Source organism: Microcaecilia unicolor, chromosome 7 (genome assembly GCF_901765095.1).
Source record: "Microcaecilia unicolor chromosome 7, aMicUni1.1, whole genome shotgun sequence".
Taxonomy (NCBI): domain Eukaryota; kingdom Metazoa; phylum Chordata; class Amphibia; order Gymnophiona; family Siphonopidae; genus Microcaecilia; species Microcaecilia unicolor.
This window is the reverse complement of record NC_044037.1, coordinates 13,085,536-13,101,434: the sequence shown is the minus strand read 5'-3', so window position 1 is coordinate 13,101,434 and position 15,899 is coordinate 13,085,536. Positions and strand designations below refer to the sequence as shown.

The 15,899-nt window shown below is 39.8% G+C and overlaps 1 protein-coding gene across 1 annotated transcript in view; it reads right to left on the bottom strand.

The window, feature by feature from the left end:
• Positions 1-12,862: 12,862 nt before the first annotated feature.
• The window catches only part of CHIC1 (cysteine rich hydrophobic domain 1), a 36,206-nt gene continuing 33,169 nt past the window's right edge, over positions 12,863-15,899 (bottom strand). The window contains exon 6 of the mRNA XM_030210424.1: positions 12,863-13,390. Within this exon, the coding sequence (XP_030066284.1) occupies positions 13,340-13,390 (51 nt within the window). The 3' untranslated portion in view covers positions 12,863-13,339. The remainder of the gene's footprint in view (positions 13,391-15,899) is intronic.

The following is a 15,899-nucleotide window of genomic DNA, read 5'->3' as shown; positions in this document are numbered from 1 at the left end:
ATTTTATTGATTTTATAATGAATAAGAATGAGTTAACATCAACACAAACAAGAAAAGTACAGTTGAGTTATTAATTAACCAATGCTTGGGTCAAAAGTGAATCTCATCACTTACATGGGTTCCATACATCCCCAAGTCTATTCTTGCTTCCAATGCTGATATTATTACCTCCACCATATCTGTGATACATACTCTTGTTTCTACATTTTCAAAAGATAGATGGTTATCTTTGGATGCTCCATTATGGTATAACTCAAAAATATTAATTGGTAATCAACTCATTGGCCCTCTTGGAAATCCAAAGGAATATGGAATCTAGGCCATGTCTCTGAAAATTACACCCTTCTTTCTTTTCACAATTTATAGAAAATTTGCATTTACCCAGCACACTATTTTTGTTCTCTAGGCTCTGGCCTCTAAATATATACTGTCTGATTTCCGAACTATCAAAACTTTGTAAAATTGGGGTAGCCAAAGGTCAAACGACTTCTTTGTTTTACAGCATTTTGAGGTCCAAAAAATATACTCTTAAAAACAATCTATTAAATCTATGTGGTCGTCTGAAACAAATTGGAATAGTGATGATAACGATTGACCTGTAGTTTTTCAAAGAGATTATGGAGCTCATTTTCAAAAGAGAAAAAAATCCAAAAAGTGTCATAAAGAACCGTTTGGATGAATTTCTACTCAAAACATCCAAATCAGTATTTTTCGAAACCCTGTTGTGCAGATGTCTATATGATTTTGTCCACAGTGCATCCAAATCACAAGAGGGCATGTTGGGGGCGTTTCAAAGGCGGGATTAGGGTGATTTTAGGTTGTGCCTAACACTTGGATACAGCCATAATGGTACAAAACGAAAATATCTAGGGCAAAAACTTCAATGTTTTGGTCTAGATCTTTTTTCAGAATAAATAAGGCGTAAAAAAGGTGCCCTAAATGACCAGGACCACTGGAGGGAATTGGATTCGGGAATGACCCCCCCCCCCCCCCCCCCAAATATGAAGACAAATACTACTCACCAGCCTCAATGACAGCCTCAGATGTTATAGCAAGGTCCATTAGAGCAGCTTGCCGATCCCTGGAGTAGTGTAGTGGTGGGTGCAGTGCGCAGCAGACAGGTGAACCCAAGCCCATACCTCCCCCTTCCTGTTACACTTGTGGTGGAAACCGTGAGCCCTCCCAAACTCACCAGAAACCCACTGTAGCCACTTATAGGTGCCCCCTTCACCCATAAGGGCTATTGCAATGGTGTAGAGTTGGGGGTAGTGGGCTTTGGGTGACTCAACAGACAAGATAATGGAGCAACAGTTAGATGTGTACCTGGGAGGATTTATATGAAATCCACAGCAGTGCCCCACTGCTCTCCTAGGGGCACCAGTCTGCTAAAAATGCTGGTCCCCTCCTACATCCAAATGGCTTGATTTTCTTTGTTTTCAACTTGTACTTTTTTTTTTTTTCCCAAAAATGGGCTGAAAAGATAAACGCACAGCCCAAACTCTTGTTACAAACATTTTCAGAAAAAAAAAAAGATAGACTTTTGCAGTTTTGAAAATGGTTATGTTTTCTATTTGGATTTTGAACATGTAGCACAAAACATCCAAAGTCCAACTTAGACATCATATTGAAAATGCCCCGCCACATGTCCTACATCCTCTACTAGTGTAATGCAGTCTTTATATATTTCCTATTTCATAAGACCATTTGGTGTCCCAGTAAACTACGCCGGGTGAACCTGAGTAGTAGCAATTTATACTACACCATAATGCTCACTTAGGTGATTTAGAACATAAGAAAAGCCATCCTGGGTCAGACCACTGGTCCATCTAGCCCAGTATCCTGTTTCCAATGGTGGCCAATCCAGGTCACAAGTACCTGGCAGAAACTCAAATAGTAGCAACATTCCATATAGAACCCCAAAGAATAGCAAGATTCTGGAATCCTAAATAACAAGAATCCATGCAGAATCTCAGAGTAACAACATTCCATGTAGAACCCAAAGAATAGCAAGATTCCAGAATCCTAAAGAGTAGCAACATTCCTTGCAGAATCTCAAAGAGTAGCAACATTCCATGCTACCAATCCCAGGGCAACTCAATGCTCTGACTAAGAGTTCTTTGTTTCATTTGAGGAATTTAAGACACAAAGTATTTTGAAATTGAGCAGTTCAGATTATTGGTACAGGCATTGCTTTTGTACTAAGTTGGACTATTGTAATCTTATCTATTTGGGTGTACCTAGACAAGTTATCCGGCGACTGCAATCCGATTCATTTTTTCACTACAGAAGCAGGATAAAAAAATGTTCATATGTTGTTGAATTACATTGGTTGTCTACAGAGGTGAGGATTATGTTCAAATTATTTTGCTTTCTATATATAAAATCCTAAATGGTGAATGCTCAATTTATATAATGGATCATATGGAATTTATTTCCAATAATAGGGATAAAAGATCATTTCACAATTCACTTGTCATCCTTCCATCTATTAAGGGAATAAAGAGATTTTTTAATATTTTGCTGCTCAGTTATCTTTTTACTTATTCAAGAAACATGTACAAATTTATCTTTTTAAGAAGTTTGTTAAAATTAGTTCTTGAATAAGATTCTTTGGTTTTTTGTTTTTTCTTCCCAAGAGACTGTCTTGGTTTTTTAGTTATTGTAAACCATTAAGAATTCAAAAGTATCAGTGCTGTACAAGTATATTGTAATGTAATTTTCCCTATGTATATCAATAGCAGACTATGAACTTTTCCTCCAGGAACTTGTCCAAACCTTTTTTTTTTTTTTAAACGCAGATAAGCTATTACTACATCCTCTGGCAAAGAGTTCCAGAGCTTGAGTGAAAAAAATATTTCCTCCTATTTGTTTTGAAAGTATTTCCATGTAATTTCATTAAGTATCCCCTAGATTTTGTACTTTTTGAAAGAGTAAAAAAAATCACCACTCAGGACGTTGTAGACCTCAATCATATGCCCCCTAACCTCTTTAGCCTGTCCTCATTTGGGAGGAGTTCCATCCCCTCTATCATTTTGGTCGCTCTTCTTTGAACCTTTTCTAATTCTGCTGTATCTTTTTTTTGAGATCGGAGACCAGAACTGAACACAAGGTGAGGTCTCACCATGGAGCAATACAGAGGCATTATAGTGTTTTCAGTCTTATTTAGAATCCCTTTCATAATAATTCGTAGCATCCTGTTTCCTTTTTTGGTTGCCTCCACACACTGGGCAAAAGATTTCAACATATTATATACAACACCACCTAGATCTTATGTATGATTTACTCATGCCCTTGCATTCAAACCTTCTGGTCCTCTGTGTTGGATATAATAGGATCTATACTCTCAATTATGTCTCCTCTTACCAGTGATATATAATCATATATTGATCTTTGGCACTTCCACTGCAAAAAAACTACTTGATATTTTAATTGCCATTACCATATAGATGATCCTGCATAATTGGAAATCTTCATCTATGTTACATATCACCATTTGGTAGATGAATTTATTTTTTATTTGTTGCATTTCACATTTTCCCACCTATTTGCAGGCTCAATGTGGCTTACATAGTACCCTAGAGGCAATCGCCAATACCGGTATGAACAAATACAGAGTGAGGTTATGGTAAAGTTCATGGGTGACAGACACATTGGGAATCATAGGAGGAAGCGTTTAGTTACGTCCAGTACGAGCTTTTATTTTGTTGTGGGTTGGTAGCAGAATCCCAAAAAGTAGCACGATTTTATGCTAGGTATCTGTAACCTGGCTTGGCCACTGTTAGGAGGAGGATGCTAGACAAGATGGACCTTGGGTCTAATGGGCAGTTCTTATGTCCAAAGTTAAAAGGAGCGCTCTACTGAATATTCGTATTTGATTTGACCCCAAATAATTATTTTGTATTTGGCTGAATAGTGTTTTAAATTCAAATGTGAATAAGCTGGGGCCCTACTGTGCTAAATCCTACTGCAATAAACATGTTCTCTGATTGCCCGTTGCATCTTTTATTATTTATGTTAAAGCTTAATGCCCATTATTCATATTCAGCCAAATAGTAAAAAATGCTATTCGGTACTGCTCTAGTTAAAAGATAAATCAAGTCAGAGGCATGGAATGGCAAACTGAAAACCTGAATTCTGTTCTCTTATCCAGCCATTCAGGGGTGTAGTTATCAATGTGGACTACCATTAACATGGGTTATTGTACCACTAACTCATGCTATTTTAGTGCAGGTCTCATTTTATGCAAAGAGACCTGGTTACTAATAACTGGGGGTTAACAGTTAAAAGAAAACCCCCATCTTAATGGTAATTCTCCCCCTCCCCCCATTCAGTAATTCACTTCCCTTCTTCCTGTACAGTTTAAGCTCTTTGGCAAAACTACCATGTAAAACCTTAGGACAGTGCTGTGTGTGTTGCTGCTCACTATGAAATACATTTTAGACAACATAGTAACATAGTAGATGACGGCAGAAAATGACCTGCACGGTCCATCCAGTCTGCCCAACAAGATAACTCATATTTGCTGCTTTTGTGTATACCCTACTTTGATTTGTACCTGTGCTCTTTAGGGCACAGACCGTATAAGTCTGCCCAGCACTATCCCCGCCTCCCAACCACCGGCTCTGGCACAGACCGTATAAGTCTGCCCAGCACTATCCCTGCCTCCCAACCACCAGCCCCGCTTCCCACCACCGGTTCTGGCACAGACCGTACAAGTCTGCCCATCACTTTCCCCGCCTCCCAACCACCAGGCCCGCCTCCCACCACCGGCTCTGGCACAGACCGTATAAGTCTGCCCAGCACTATCCCTGCCTCCCAACCACCAGCCCCGCTTCCCACCACCGGTTCTGGCACAGACCGTACAAGTCTGCCCAGCACTATCCCCACCTCCTGCAACCCACACAACTTTTGAGTATGTGCATTTATAAAAACTGCAGTTCATTTGCAGGTGTAAAGGATACAGGAAACGTAAATTCAGCCACAGGCGACTATTTAAAAATCATTTATTTGAACTTTGCGATCCTGATTGCAATTTGGAGTTTTCTACTTGACCAATAAACAAATAAGGAAAAAACCCCCCCACCACCAAGCGGGTGTCAGAGGTACATATCTTCCTACATTTGGCACAATCATGCTTATCTCTGGATTTGAAACAACGTTTGCTATGACAGATTCAGGAATGTTCTTGGTTTAAGCTTTGAGATAATCATTTACCAGATGTCATCAAATTACATGACAGGAAGCCTTTGGAAACCCTTTATCCAAAGCAGGAGCATATACAGTACTACCCCAGTCATTAATAATGTCTTCACCATGTAAACTGTTGGCTTCTTCCCTAAGACATTACTTAATGTGCTCACATATATTTCACCATTAGGATTATCCCAGCTTGCATGATCCTCAAAGGAAAACTACGCTGCCTAAAAATATGCCTCTAGGTTGCCAGGGTGACACACTTACTTATGCGACATGTTTTGTAAGACATTTTAAACATTCCGATGTTTAAAAAAACAAACGTTGAACATTTTTGTAGTGAGACTAAAGCAATGTAAAACGGTGAAAAGTATATTATTGCCATTATATTAAATGCCCAAAACTACTAAATTGTGTTCAATATCATATTTTCACCCACTTTTCAACAGCAGTGCTTTTATTCCCTGGTCTTGTAAAAGAAATTAACCTAAATCCTCTGATTACTAATCTATATTGGCAGCATTTTAACTCACAAATAAAAACAAAACAAAACAACTCCAAAATGTCAGAATCACAGTCCAATTTAGATGACCATAACATAAAAAACATAAATGAGAAAGAACACCTCATTTTCATATATGACTGTCAAGACATATGCAACAGGCAATTGTACTAGATAGGGGTGGCATGTCTATAAAATGCCTTTGCCTAAACCTTGCTAAGCATTGGTTTAAATACTGTATCCTCCAAACCAGCAGCCCATAAAATTACCATGCTCCACATCCTTGAGAAACAAGGAAGGTACCTGATTTACATTCAGACCCATTCAGTAAGTGCTATGAGAAAATTGCTGAAGACTGTACAGATGAAGCATTAAACACAGGAACCGAATGGGCTTAGTCGCATTTGCTGTGCTGGGAATCACTACCACAGCTTCGTAGAAGGGACCCTTAGCCCCTTAAGACCATTAAAAAAAAAATGTTTCATTATACATATAGGCGTTTGTACTACAAAAGGTGAAAAATAAAAAGATTTTCAGGAATATCTTAATGACTTAATATGTTCATGTATGCTACATGAGTTGGTAAACTAACTTCTGGTTAACTCTTATGATGCGTCATTCTTTTCTCACGCATTTTTCTCCAGTAAAAGACATTCATTGCTGATAGACAGAGGCCCTGTATTATTTTCTGAAAAAAATGTTTAGGATAATAGGCACTTTTAGTGAGAAAAGAATAATGTCAAAGGGTTTGTCTATATTAGAGATAAAGCAGGGTCTGAGGTATCCAAGCATATTCTTTATGGAAGCCAAGGATCTTACTTTATACTCATGGAAGAACAAACGTATATGCTGCATGTCGAAAACACTCAGCTGCTTTAAGAGCAGATGATGGGTACTGAAGAGTAAGGGGTCTTTTTACTGAAGTGCACTCAAAAATGGCCTGCGGTAATGTAGGCACGGGTTTTGGGCGCACGCAGAATAACTGTCAGCACACCTGTAAAAAAAAAAAAAAAAAAAGGCTTTTTAAAATTTTTGCCGAAAATGGACGTGCAGCAAAATGAAAATTGGCATGTGTCAATTTGGGCCCGAGACCTTACCGCCAGCCGTGGACCTTGCAGTAAAGTCTCACGCGGTAACCGGGCGGTTATGATCTACACGTGCCGAATGCCACTTGGTGCGCGTCCGATATGCAAGGCAGAAAATAAAAATTTTCAGCCATGCGCCAAAAATGAAATTACCGCGAGACATGCTGTGCGGTAACTCCATTTTGGCGCACGTTGGGCACGTGTAGACACTTACGTGGCTTAGTAAAAAAGGGCCCCTAAGTGATGAGGGGGAATGAATAAGATAATGGAGAGGGGAGAAAAGAACATGTGAGAAGAGGAGGGAGCAAAACAATGACAGGTGAATGGGGAGGGTCAGAGTAAGCAAGTAGATGGGAACAAGTCATGAAGATAATGGGGAAAGTAAGGATTAGAGGAGCTGTTGGAAGGGTGCGAGTGGATTATCCCCGTCTCTTCTGATCTCAAAACTACTTCCCCCCCCCCCCCCGAGTTTCATTATTCACCCCTCGCCTGGTCCCACTTTCATAAGCTCTCTTCTCCATTTTCTGACCTGAGATTCCCTTCCCGTTCTCCTTTCTCAGCACACATCACCAAGATCCCTTGACCCTTCCCAAACAGCCAAATAAATTAAGTGGGAACAGAAAAAAATGCTAGAAAATGACTTTTTAAAATAAAAATATACAAATATATGCAAATCATAAAAATATGACATAACTGATGCAGAAAACAAGGGCTGTGCTCACAGGCAAGAATATTTCTCTATGCAACACTTGTCTGCAAGAACTGTAAACATTTATGGCACCTCAAACATTAAAAAAAAAGAGATTCGTAAACTAAATAAGTACAGCTTTTCAAAAACAGCTTGCAAGCCCAGCATTTTTGTTTTAAATTAAACTTTGCTGCTGCCATTCAGCCGGCAAACGGGATCCCCATTAAGCAAGTCCGATTGTAGGGCCATGGCTTTCTCACCCTGCATCAGTTGATGCAGTAAAATCCTGAGGCAAAGCATATAAAGACAACTCATTTGAACAATTCAAGGTTTGAGGTCTTTTGAAAAATTAAGAAGTTCTTTATTTTTTTTTTTTAATTAACTGTAAACACACAGAAGGAAAAAAATGTATTAAGAACTCAGTCTCTAATGCTTTTGACGTGATTTTTAGGCAAATCTGTCTTACTAGTTACAAATTATGATAATTAAAAAAAAAAGAAAAAAAGGAAAACAGGATTAGAACACATTTGGGCCAAAATATATACACTGAGTATTAAAAGAGTTCTACCTCATCTTATTGCTTTAAATGCCAGCGTTAAAGTGTAGTAAAACACTCAACCTACAACCACATTCATACTAATGTACATACATCAACTCACACACCTGTAATGACAATGTATCAACAGAACAATAAACCTTGGACCATTTACTGACTGAAATCAATCTGTATATAGAACATTCATGTAGGGATATGTAAAAAAAGGCAATTCACCCCCTTGTCCCCCCCCCCCCCCCCCAAAAAAAAAAAGATGAGAGCCCAGTATTTTAGAAAAAGAACCCTCAAGATAACCTTTATTATACAAATTCTGCTGTTCTCTTCATAGGCTGCAAACTCCACAGGTTCTGAGGTCTTCAAACAAAATTAAAAGGCAATAGTACTTTTTCTAGCATCAGATGGCAAAACTTACCAGATAAAGCTACTTTTGCTAATCAGCTTCCAAACTGAATAGCACAGTACACCATCTCAGTTATGCTACCGAAGGTTTTATGAACTTAATGACTATAGCTCTAAAAAGGTGTTGAGCAAGAAGCAAGGAATAATGCAGCCATTTATCAGTAACTTCTAGAACAGGTCTTTCCAAGCCAGTCAAGTTTCCAGGATATCCACAGTAAGTATGTAGGAGATACATTTGTATATGTAAATTTATTGCGCATACTCAGAAAACGGGACTGGCTTTTGGGTTCCTAAGACATGCTATGGAAGCTCTGCTCTAGACAAATGAGCACATGGGACAGACACATGGTGGGCATGGCTATGTTTCCTGGTTTTTTGTCAGGGACAAGATCTTGCCACTTACGAAAGGCTCCCCTTGCATACTACCCCTACCCAAGAAATGTTTAGCTTTCAGCAAAAGTACTCAACCTTTCCACAATTCCAGCAGAATTCTATTTCTAAATAAACTGCATTTCTGCCTTGTTTTATAATTAATCTTTGGGATTCAGACAGATTTAGCCACTTCATACTGCAGGTGATGTACATCATTTTGACAGTAATTCTAGTCTGCTCATACTCTTCAAAAAACATTCACTACGTACAAAAAAAACACACAAAACAGAATAAAATATCAACTTAAATATCAAATATATGCAATAATGATGAGGGGTAAATGTACAATTCATCTCAGACTATATGTTTTTTTTTTTGGGGGGGGGGCAGGTAATTTGGTTTACCTATTTTCCTTTGTTCACCCCTCTACAAAGTATTTCTTTTTAATAAGGAAGGCACTATCTTTTCCAGTCATAATACAGTTGTTACCTCTGTTGTATGTTGGACTGGTAGGAACCCTTCTTTAAAAACAAACAAAAAACACTGGGTAAAAAATGTCATTGTGTCTTGATCTCTATGATAAATTTGCACTCGTTAGGGGCCTATTAAAGGTTTCTTCCCTATTTCAAATCTGCAGGAAAAATGCTTAGTACATTATAGCAGCAGTGGCTTAAGAGACCTTTAATACATTCTCTAGATCTATGAATGATAAATTCTAAAACTGATAGGTAACTTTCTGGGAAGAGAGCAGAGTACTAGGTACAGACCTAAATGTATTGGAACAGCGGTCAACTTCCCCAAAAAGTAAGAAAATTTTTTTAAAAACCCAATTTCTGAACTGTTCAAAATGAGATGCAGACATTATGAGTATCTGCTAAAATGAATTCAGGGTCATGATGAAAGATGAAACCAAGAAACCTGCCACCTAACACACTAACCTAGATAAAAGCAAACTCAGGAGCAGGTCTGCTCTAGTAACGTTTCCTTACTTCCAGTTCCCCCCATTGTACCAAGATTTCTCTCCACTCTTCACCCCATAAAATGGGTTTTATGGAGTCTTAGCAGTAGCACATCTCTAGACCCTGACTAATGGGGAAATGAGAGAAGTTGATGTCATATGACGTATATTCCCTGCATAATCCTGAGGTCATGAGAGACATATGGACGGTCAAACAGACTCTCATCAGGAAAGCAGATGGTGCCATCTCAAATGTCTCCATATGGTTAAAAACTGCATTGACTCGAGCTCTTAAAAACCTACATAGTCCTTTGTGGAGGAACTGAGATTTCTGCTTATACAAGAGAAGAATTATTTTAATGTTCTAATCCCATAGTAAAAGCGATCTGCTGACCCTATCCCTCCTAAAACAAAAACATTTTGATAGTAGAGTTATACAAAGGAACTGAAACACAACAGGGCCTGCTCTTTAGCTGAAATGGCTTTTCAGAAAGAAAAAGCGACATACATCCAGCCTCACAGTCAACTCCTATGTAAAGGTTGAATGCAAGTTTACATACCCCCCCCCCCCCCCCCCCACACACACACACACACACAATTTTTCCTTTAGCTCAGTTACGTAGTACAACAGGATGGAAAGACCAGACCAAATTGCCACTATCAGGGCTGTGGCTGCTGCTGGCATTTAACCTGCTGCATCTGTAAAAATACACTGGCTTATTAAGCCACCTTTTCTGTCACCTGGGGTCCTGTTTACTAAGGTGCGTGTTTTTAACGTGCGCTAAACGCTAGAGTCGCCCATATGTTCCCACGGGCGACTTAACGTTTAACGTGTGCTAATCATTAGCGCGCACTAAAAACACCAGTGCACCCTTAGGACGGCTTAGTAGACAGGGCACTTAGTTCTGTATTCACTTTTCACAGTGAAAACTATCAGTCCATTGAGAGCTTAGCCATAGCTTATCTGTACTGTATTCTTACTTACTAATACACAGGTTTCCAAGTGGACCTTCTTTTTTTTTTTTGTTACATTTGTACCCCGCACTTTCCCCACTCATGGCAGGCTCAATGCAGCTTACATATTGTATACAGGTACTTATTTGTACCTGGGGCAATGGGAGGGTTAAGTGACTTGCCCAGAGTCACAAGGAGCTGCCTGTGCCTGAAGTGGGAATCGAACCCAGTTCCCCAGGACCAAAGTCCACCACCCTAACCACTAGGCCACTCCTCCACTGTTACTACTATTTGAGATTCTACATGGAATGTTGCTATTCCACTAGAAGTCGGCCCTTGCAGATCACCAATGTGGCCGCGCAGGCTTCTGCGAGCCTGACGTCCTGCAAGTACGTGCAGGACGTCAGACTCACAGAAACAGAAGCCTGCGCAGTCTTCTACATGGAATGTTGCTAGTGGAATAGCAACATTCCATGTAGAATCTCCAATAATATCTATTTTATTTTTGTTACCCTGCGCTTTCCCACTCATGGAAGGCTCAATGCAGCTTACATGGGGCAATGGAGGGTTAAGTGACTTGCCCAGAGTCACAAGGAGCTGCCTGTGCCTGAAGTGGGAATCAAACTCAGTCCCTCAGTTCCCCAGGACCAGAGTCCACCACCCTAACCACTAGGCCACTCCTCCACTGTTGCTACTATACATGGAATGTGGCTATTCCACTAGCAACATTCCATGTAGAAGTCGGCCCTTGCAGATCACCAATGTGGCCGCGCAGGCTTCTGCTTCTGTGAGTCTGACGTCCTGCACGTATGTGCAGGACGTCAGACTCACAGAAACAGAAGCCTGCGCAGCCTTCTACATGGAATGTTGCTGAATAGCAACATTCCATGTAGAATCTCCCATAGTAGCAACATTCCATGTAGAATCTTCAATAGTAGCAACATTACATGTAGAATCTCCAATAGTAGCAACATTCCATGTAGAATCTCCAATAGTATCTATTTTATTTTTGTTACATTTGTACCCTGCGCTTTCCCACTCATGGCAGGCTCAATGTGGCTTACATGGGGCAATGGAGGGTTAAGTGACTTGCCCAGAGTCACAAGGAGCTGCCTGTGCCTGAAGTGGGAATCGAACTCAGTTCCTCAGTTCCCCAGGACCAAAGTCCACCACCCTAACCGCTAGGCCACTCCTCCACTGCTTTTTTTCCCCCCTATCTCCTCCTACTTTAAACTGCATATGAAAAATTTTTTTTCTAGTACACTTCTGCTATTTGTTGGAGATAAATTATTAATGGACAATTTTACTGCAAACTAATATTTTCACTTCGCTACAGGTCATTTCATTATTTTTATGCTATATTCATAAGGGCTGTACCCAACATTCATATTCAATTTGAATTGGCCCCAAATAGGTGCCCCAAATACATTATTCATATTTGGCTGAATAGTGATTTAAATTTGAATACAAATAATCCCGGCTCTACTGTGCTAAATCCTACTGAAATAAACTTTCACATTGCTTCTTTTATTATTTATGTTAAAGCTCAATGCCCATTATTTGTATTCGGCCAAATAATATTTTACAATGTTCGTATTTGGCCTGATAGTAAAATATGCTATTTTCGGTACAGCTCTAATATTCATATAACTTGCTTTTTCCTTTTGACAACAGATTATACATTTTCTAAAACGTGGCTTCTATTTCCTAACAGTAATACACACGTTCATTTGTTGTACCCCAGTGTAGATACCCTACATTTTTCATCCCTGGAAAACTCAAGATGATATTTTTTTTAGGTCAATGAAAGACATCTAGAGATTCTGAGACATGCTGAGCAAAATTATTGTACACAGCTTATTTAAAAACAAATATAAAAGAAATGCAGTGAATGCTCTTATTTGAGTGCAGCTCACCTATCCATTTAGTGTATTTACAAACTCATTATGGCTTTACTGGAGAATGGCACGTAACAGGATCCTCCTAACATCATTGAAAAACCAACTATAGGGAAGTGTTGGCAGTACATTAACGAGCTATATTACATGCTGTAAACACTGGCATAGCATGCTTTACATTACACAGAGGCAATATTTACAAATTCTTTGCAGGTAAAATCTGCATTTACCTTCTAATATATACAATGAGGTGTTCGTTTTGTTTTCTTTTTGCAAAGTGCAGGGTCAAAGTAGCGTTGCCTGTTGCAAGTGCTTTGCCATCAAGTTAATTTCTAGATAAACGCAGCGTTCTTTACATGTTTCCATACAGGAGCGGTGCGATTTCCATTTTAGCATGGGAAGAGGAGGCTTGGAAATAAGGCAGAAAGCTCAAAATGAGTGTTAAGCAGCACTTTGATAATATCCTTAGTGGCAAGTAGGTTGTTTCTTCTTTCTTTGTCCAAATTCAGAGTGCAAACATGTAAGCCTCACTGAACATAAAAAAAAATAAATGTGCAAATTGTAGTCTTACACAAAAGAACAAAATAAAATGTAGCCAGGAGGATATTCTACCGTTCTAGAAAGAATACTTCTTGTAAAACTCGGCAACGAAGACCGTCTTCTCTCCAAAGTCATCTACAAGGCACTAAGGGCAGGAATGATGGGTAACATGAAAAAGGATTGAATCTGGTTCTTCAGTCAGGTCGAAATATAGGATATTTTGGTAAGAATTCTATTAGTATTACCTGTGGAGTTAAGAATAAAGACACTTCAGTTTTATTTGGCATTGCTTTGTTGATACTTACTATTCAAATAATCTGGCTGCTCTGCCCTCCTTCTACCCCTATAGTATAGTAATTGTATCAAGTGAAAAATTCTAACTGGACAGATGCTATCTGTGCAGTGGTTCAAAACTGAAAGATGAGGAAGTTATATATTCCTCGGTCACCAGTGTACATATAACTTCTTTTGACTATTATTGGTTTGATCCTAGCTGGCAGGCTTTTGAGGTGATGAATCTATGGAACTAATGGTGTAGAGCAGTGATCATATTTTGAACATTAAACATGGCTATTTCATAGTAACATAGTAGATGATGGCAGAAAAAGACCTGCATGGTCCATCTAGTCTGCCCAAGATAAACTCATATCTTGAATTTGTACCTGTCTTTTTCAGGGCACAGACCGTATAAGTCTGCCCAGCAGTATTTCCCGCCTCCCATCACCAGCTCTGGCACAGACCCCGTATAAGTCTGCTCTCCCCTATCCTAGCCTCCCAACCACCAACCCCTCTTCCCCCCACCTCCCTTGCACAAGTCTTTGTGCTCAAGTTTAAATTGTGTCAAGCCTTGGACCTTCTCGACATGCCATATAATACAGTTACACAGTAGATGACGGCAGATAAGGACCTTTTGGCCCATGCACCTCATCTGGTTCTTTCCATATACACTATTCAGCTCAGATGTCAGCCCTACAAGCCTGTACGGACACTTTCTTTTCTAGATCAGTCTTGCTGTCTTCCCTTCTTGGTTATGTGCTATTCTGGGCAAAAGTTACACCAACTGCCAGTGCTCACCCCATGTTTTAATTCCATCTTTGAACCCTGTATCTGCCACAGAATGGTTTCCACAATTTAAGTCATTACAGGTCTCTCTCACCCTTGCAGTAAAGATGCATTTCATTACCTTTCTTCTGAATCTCATGACCCAAGGTCTCCAGGACTGGTGCAAAGACATTGTCTTAGGCAACTGTCACCCATAGTTAGTAAAAGGACACCTCAATGTACTTAAAAAAGTACGCTCTCCAGAACTAGGGGTGTGATATGAATTCTCTTGTCCTGCTGATCACATCTCTATTTATGTACCCAATCACATTCGTAGCTTTTGTTGTTGCTAACAACTTTCAGGTCATGTGTAAATTACTCAATCTGTTTACTGCATCACACAGTGACAGAATACTATAAATATTAATTATAGAGATGTACGTTTTCCTGGTTAAATCTAAGAAAAAGATTGTTACCTAGGAAGGGCAAAGCTTTGCAGGCTGTTAGCATCCTCAGAGGGGTGCCCTTAATATAATGGCGATCAGAGAAAAGCAAACCTTCATTTGCAGGGGAAGTACTAATGAAGCTGGGCCCATCTGCAGAACACACAAGTCATTTATAAAATGTATGCGGGGATGACAAAGCAAGCTTTCCCTTTGAAAACCTGAAGTTGTCTAGCGCTATTGGTACTTCAGCAACTGTGGACTTTGCAACTGCTTTACAGGTGTATATACTGAAAGGTATTTTATATAGGTCACCCAGTTTGGAGGATAAACATGAGCCTATTTCTTACAGGCACATAGCAACTTGGGTGTTTCTACAAAATACTAGGGGTAAGCCGGCAGAAAACGTGGCTAGACTGAAGCCACGGACATTTATGCCTGTGCAGGATCAGGTATAAAATGTTAGTATTACAGTACATGTACAGTTTATGAAGACCACATACACTCTGCAATTCTGCCTCAGAATACACCTACATGTACGTGTCACCTTGGAGTAATTTTATAAATGACATTTTATGCATGGAACAGGTTTATAAAATTATTCCCCACGGAGACAAAAAGAAGAGAGACATCAGAATGAAAAGAATAGTTGAAGCAGTGGTTCTCAAGCAGCGTGTTGAAGCACACTGTTTCGCCAACCCTGCGTCTTCAGTAAAAGTTACATGTGTCTGCTGATTGAAACGAGTATACAGCAAGAAACCAGATCTTTGCAATCTCTATTGCTACTTTGCATCATTCTTTCTTCACCAGTCTGGGCTGGAAAGGTTGGATCCTGCTCCTTTCCCCATGAATGCAATCACTGTCACTGCTGGCTGTGGAGGAAGAAGCATTTTAAAGGGGGAACAAGCAAGGGAAATCTGAAAGGGTAAACAGTTGAGTCTTGACAGGGGGGGGGGGGGGGATATGCGCCTGAGGGGGTGGAGAGAGGGAGGAAAGCCTGAGTGTGTGTGACAGAAAACCAGCCTGCCAAGTCATTGGAGGGTCCCCCTAACCTTATGATGCTTCTATGTGCAATGTGTTACAAACTAACACTGTACTGTACATCAGATATGTCACAACAGAAACAGAATTGAGAACTTCCGAGCTGAAGCAAACGTATACGTTCTCATTTTTCACCCTTGTTTTCCTGACTGCTAATAGCAGCACTGGCCAAAATGAAATCCCCATGGTGTGTGTTGGTTCTACCATCCCCTCACCCCATCAATTTGGG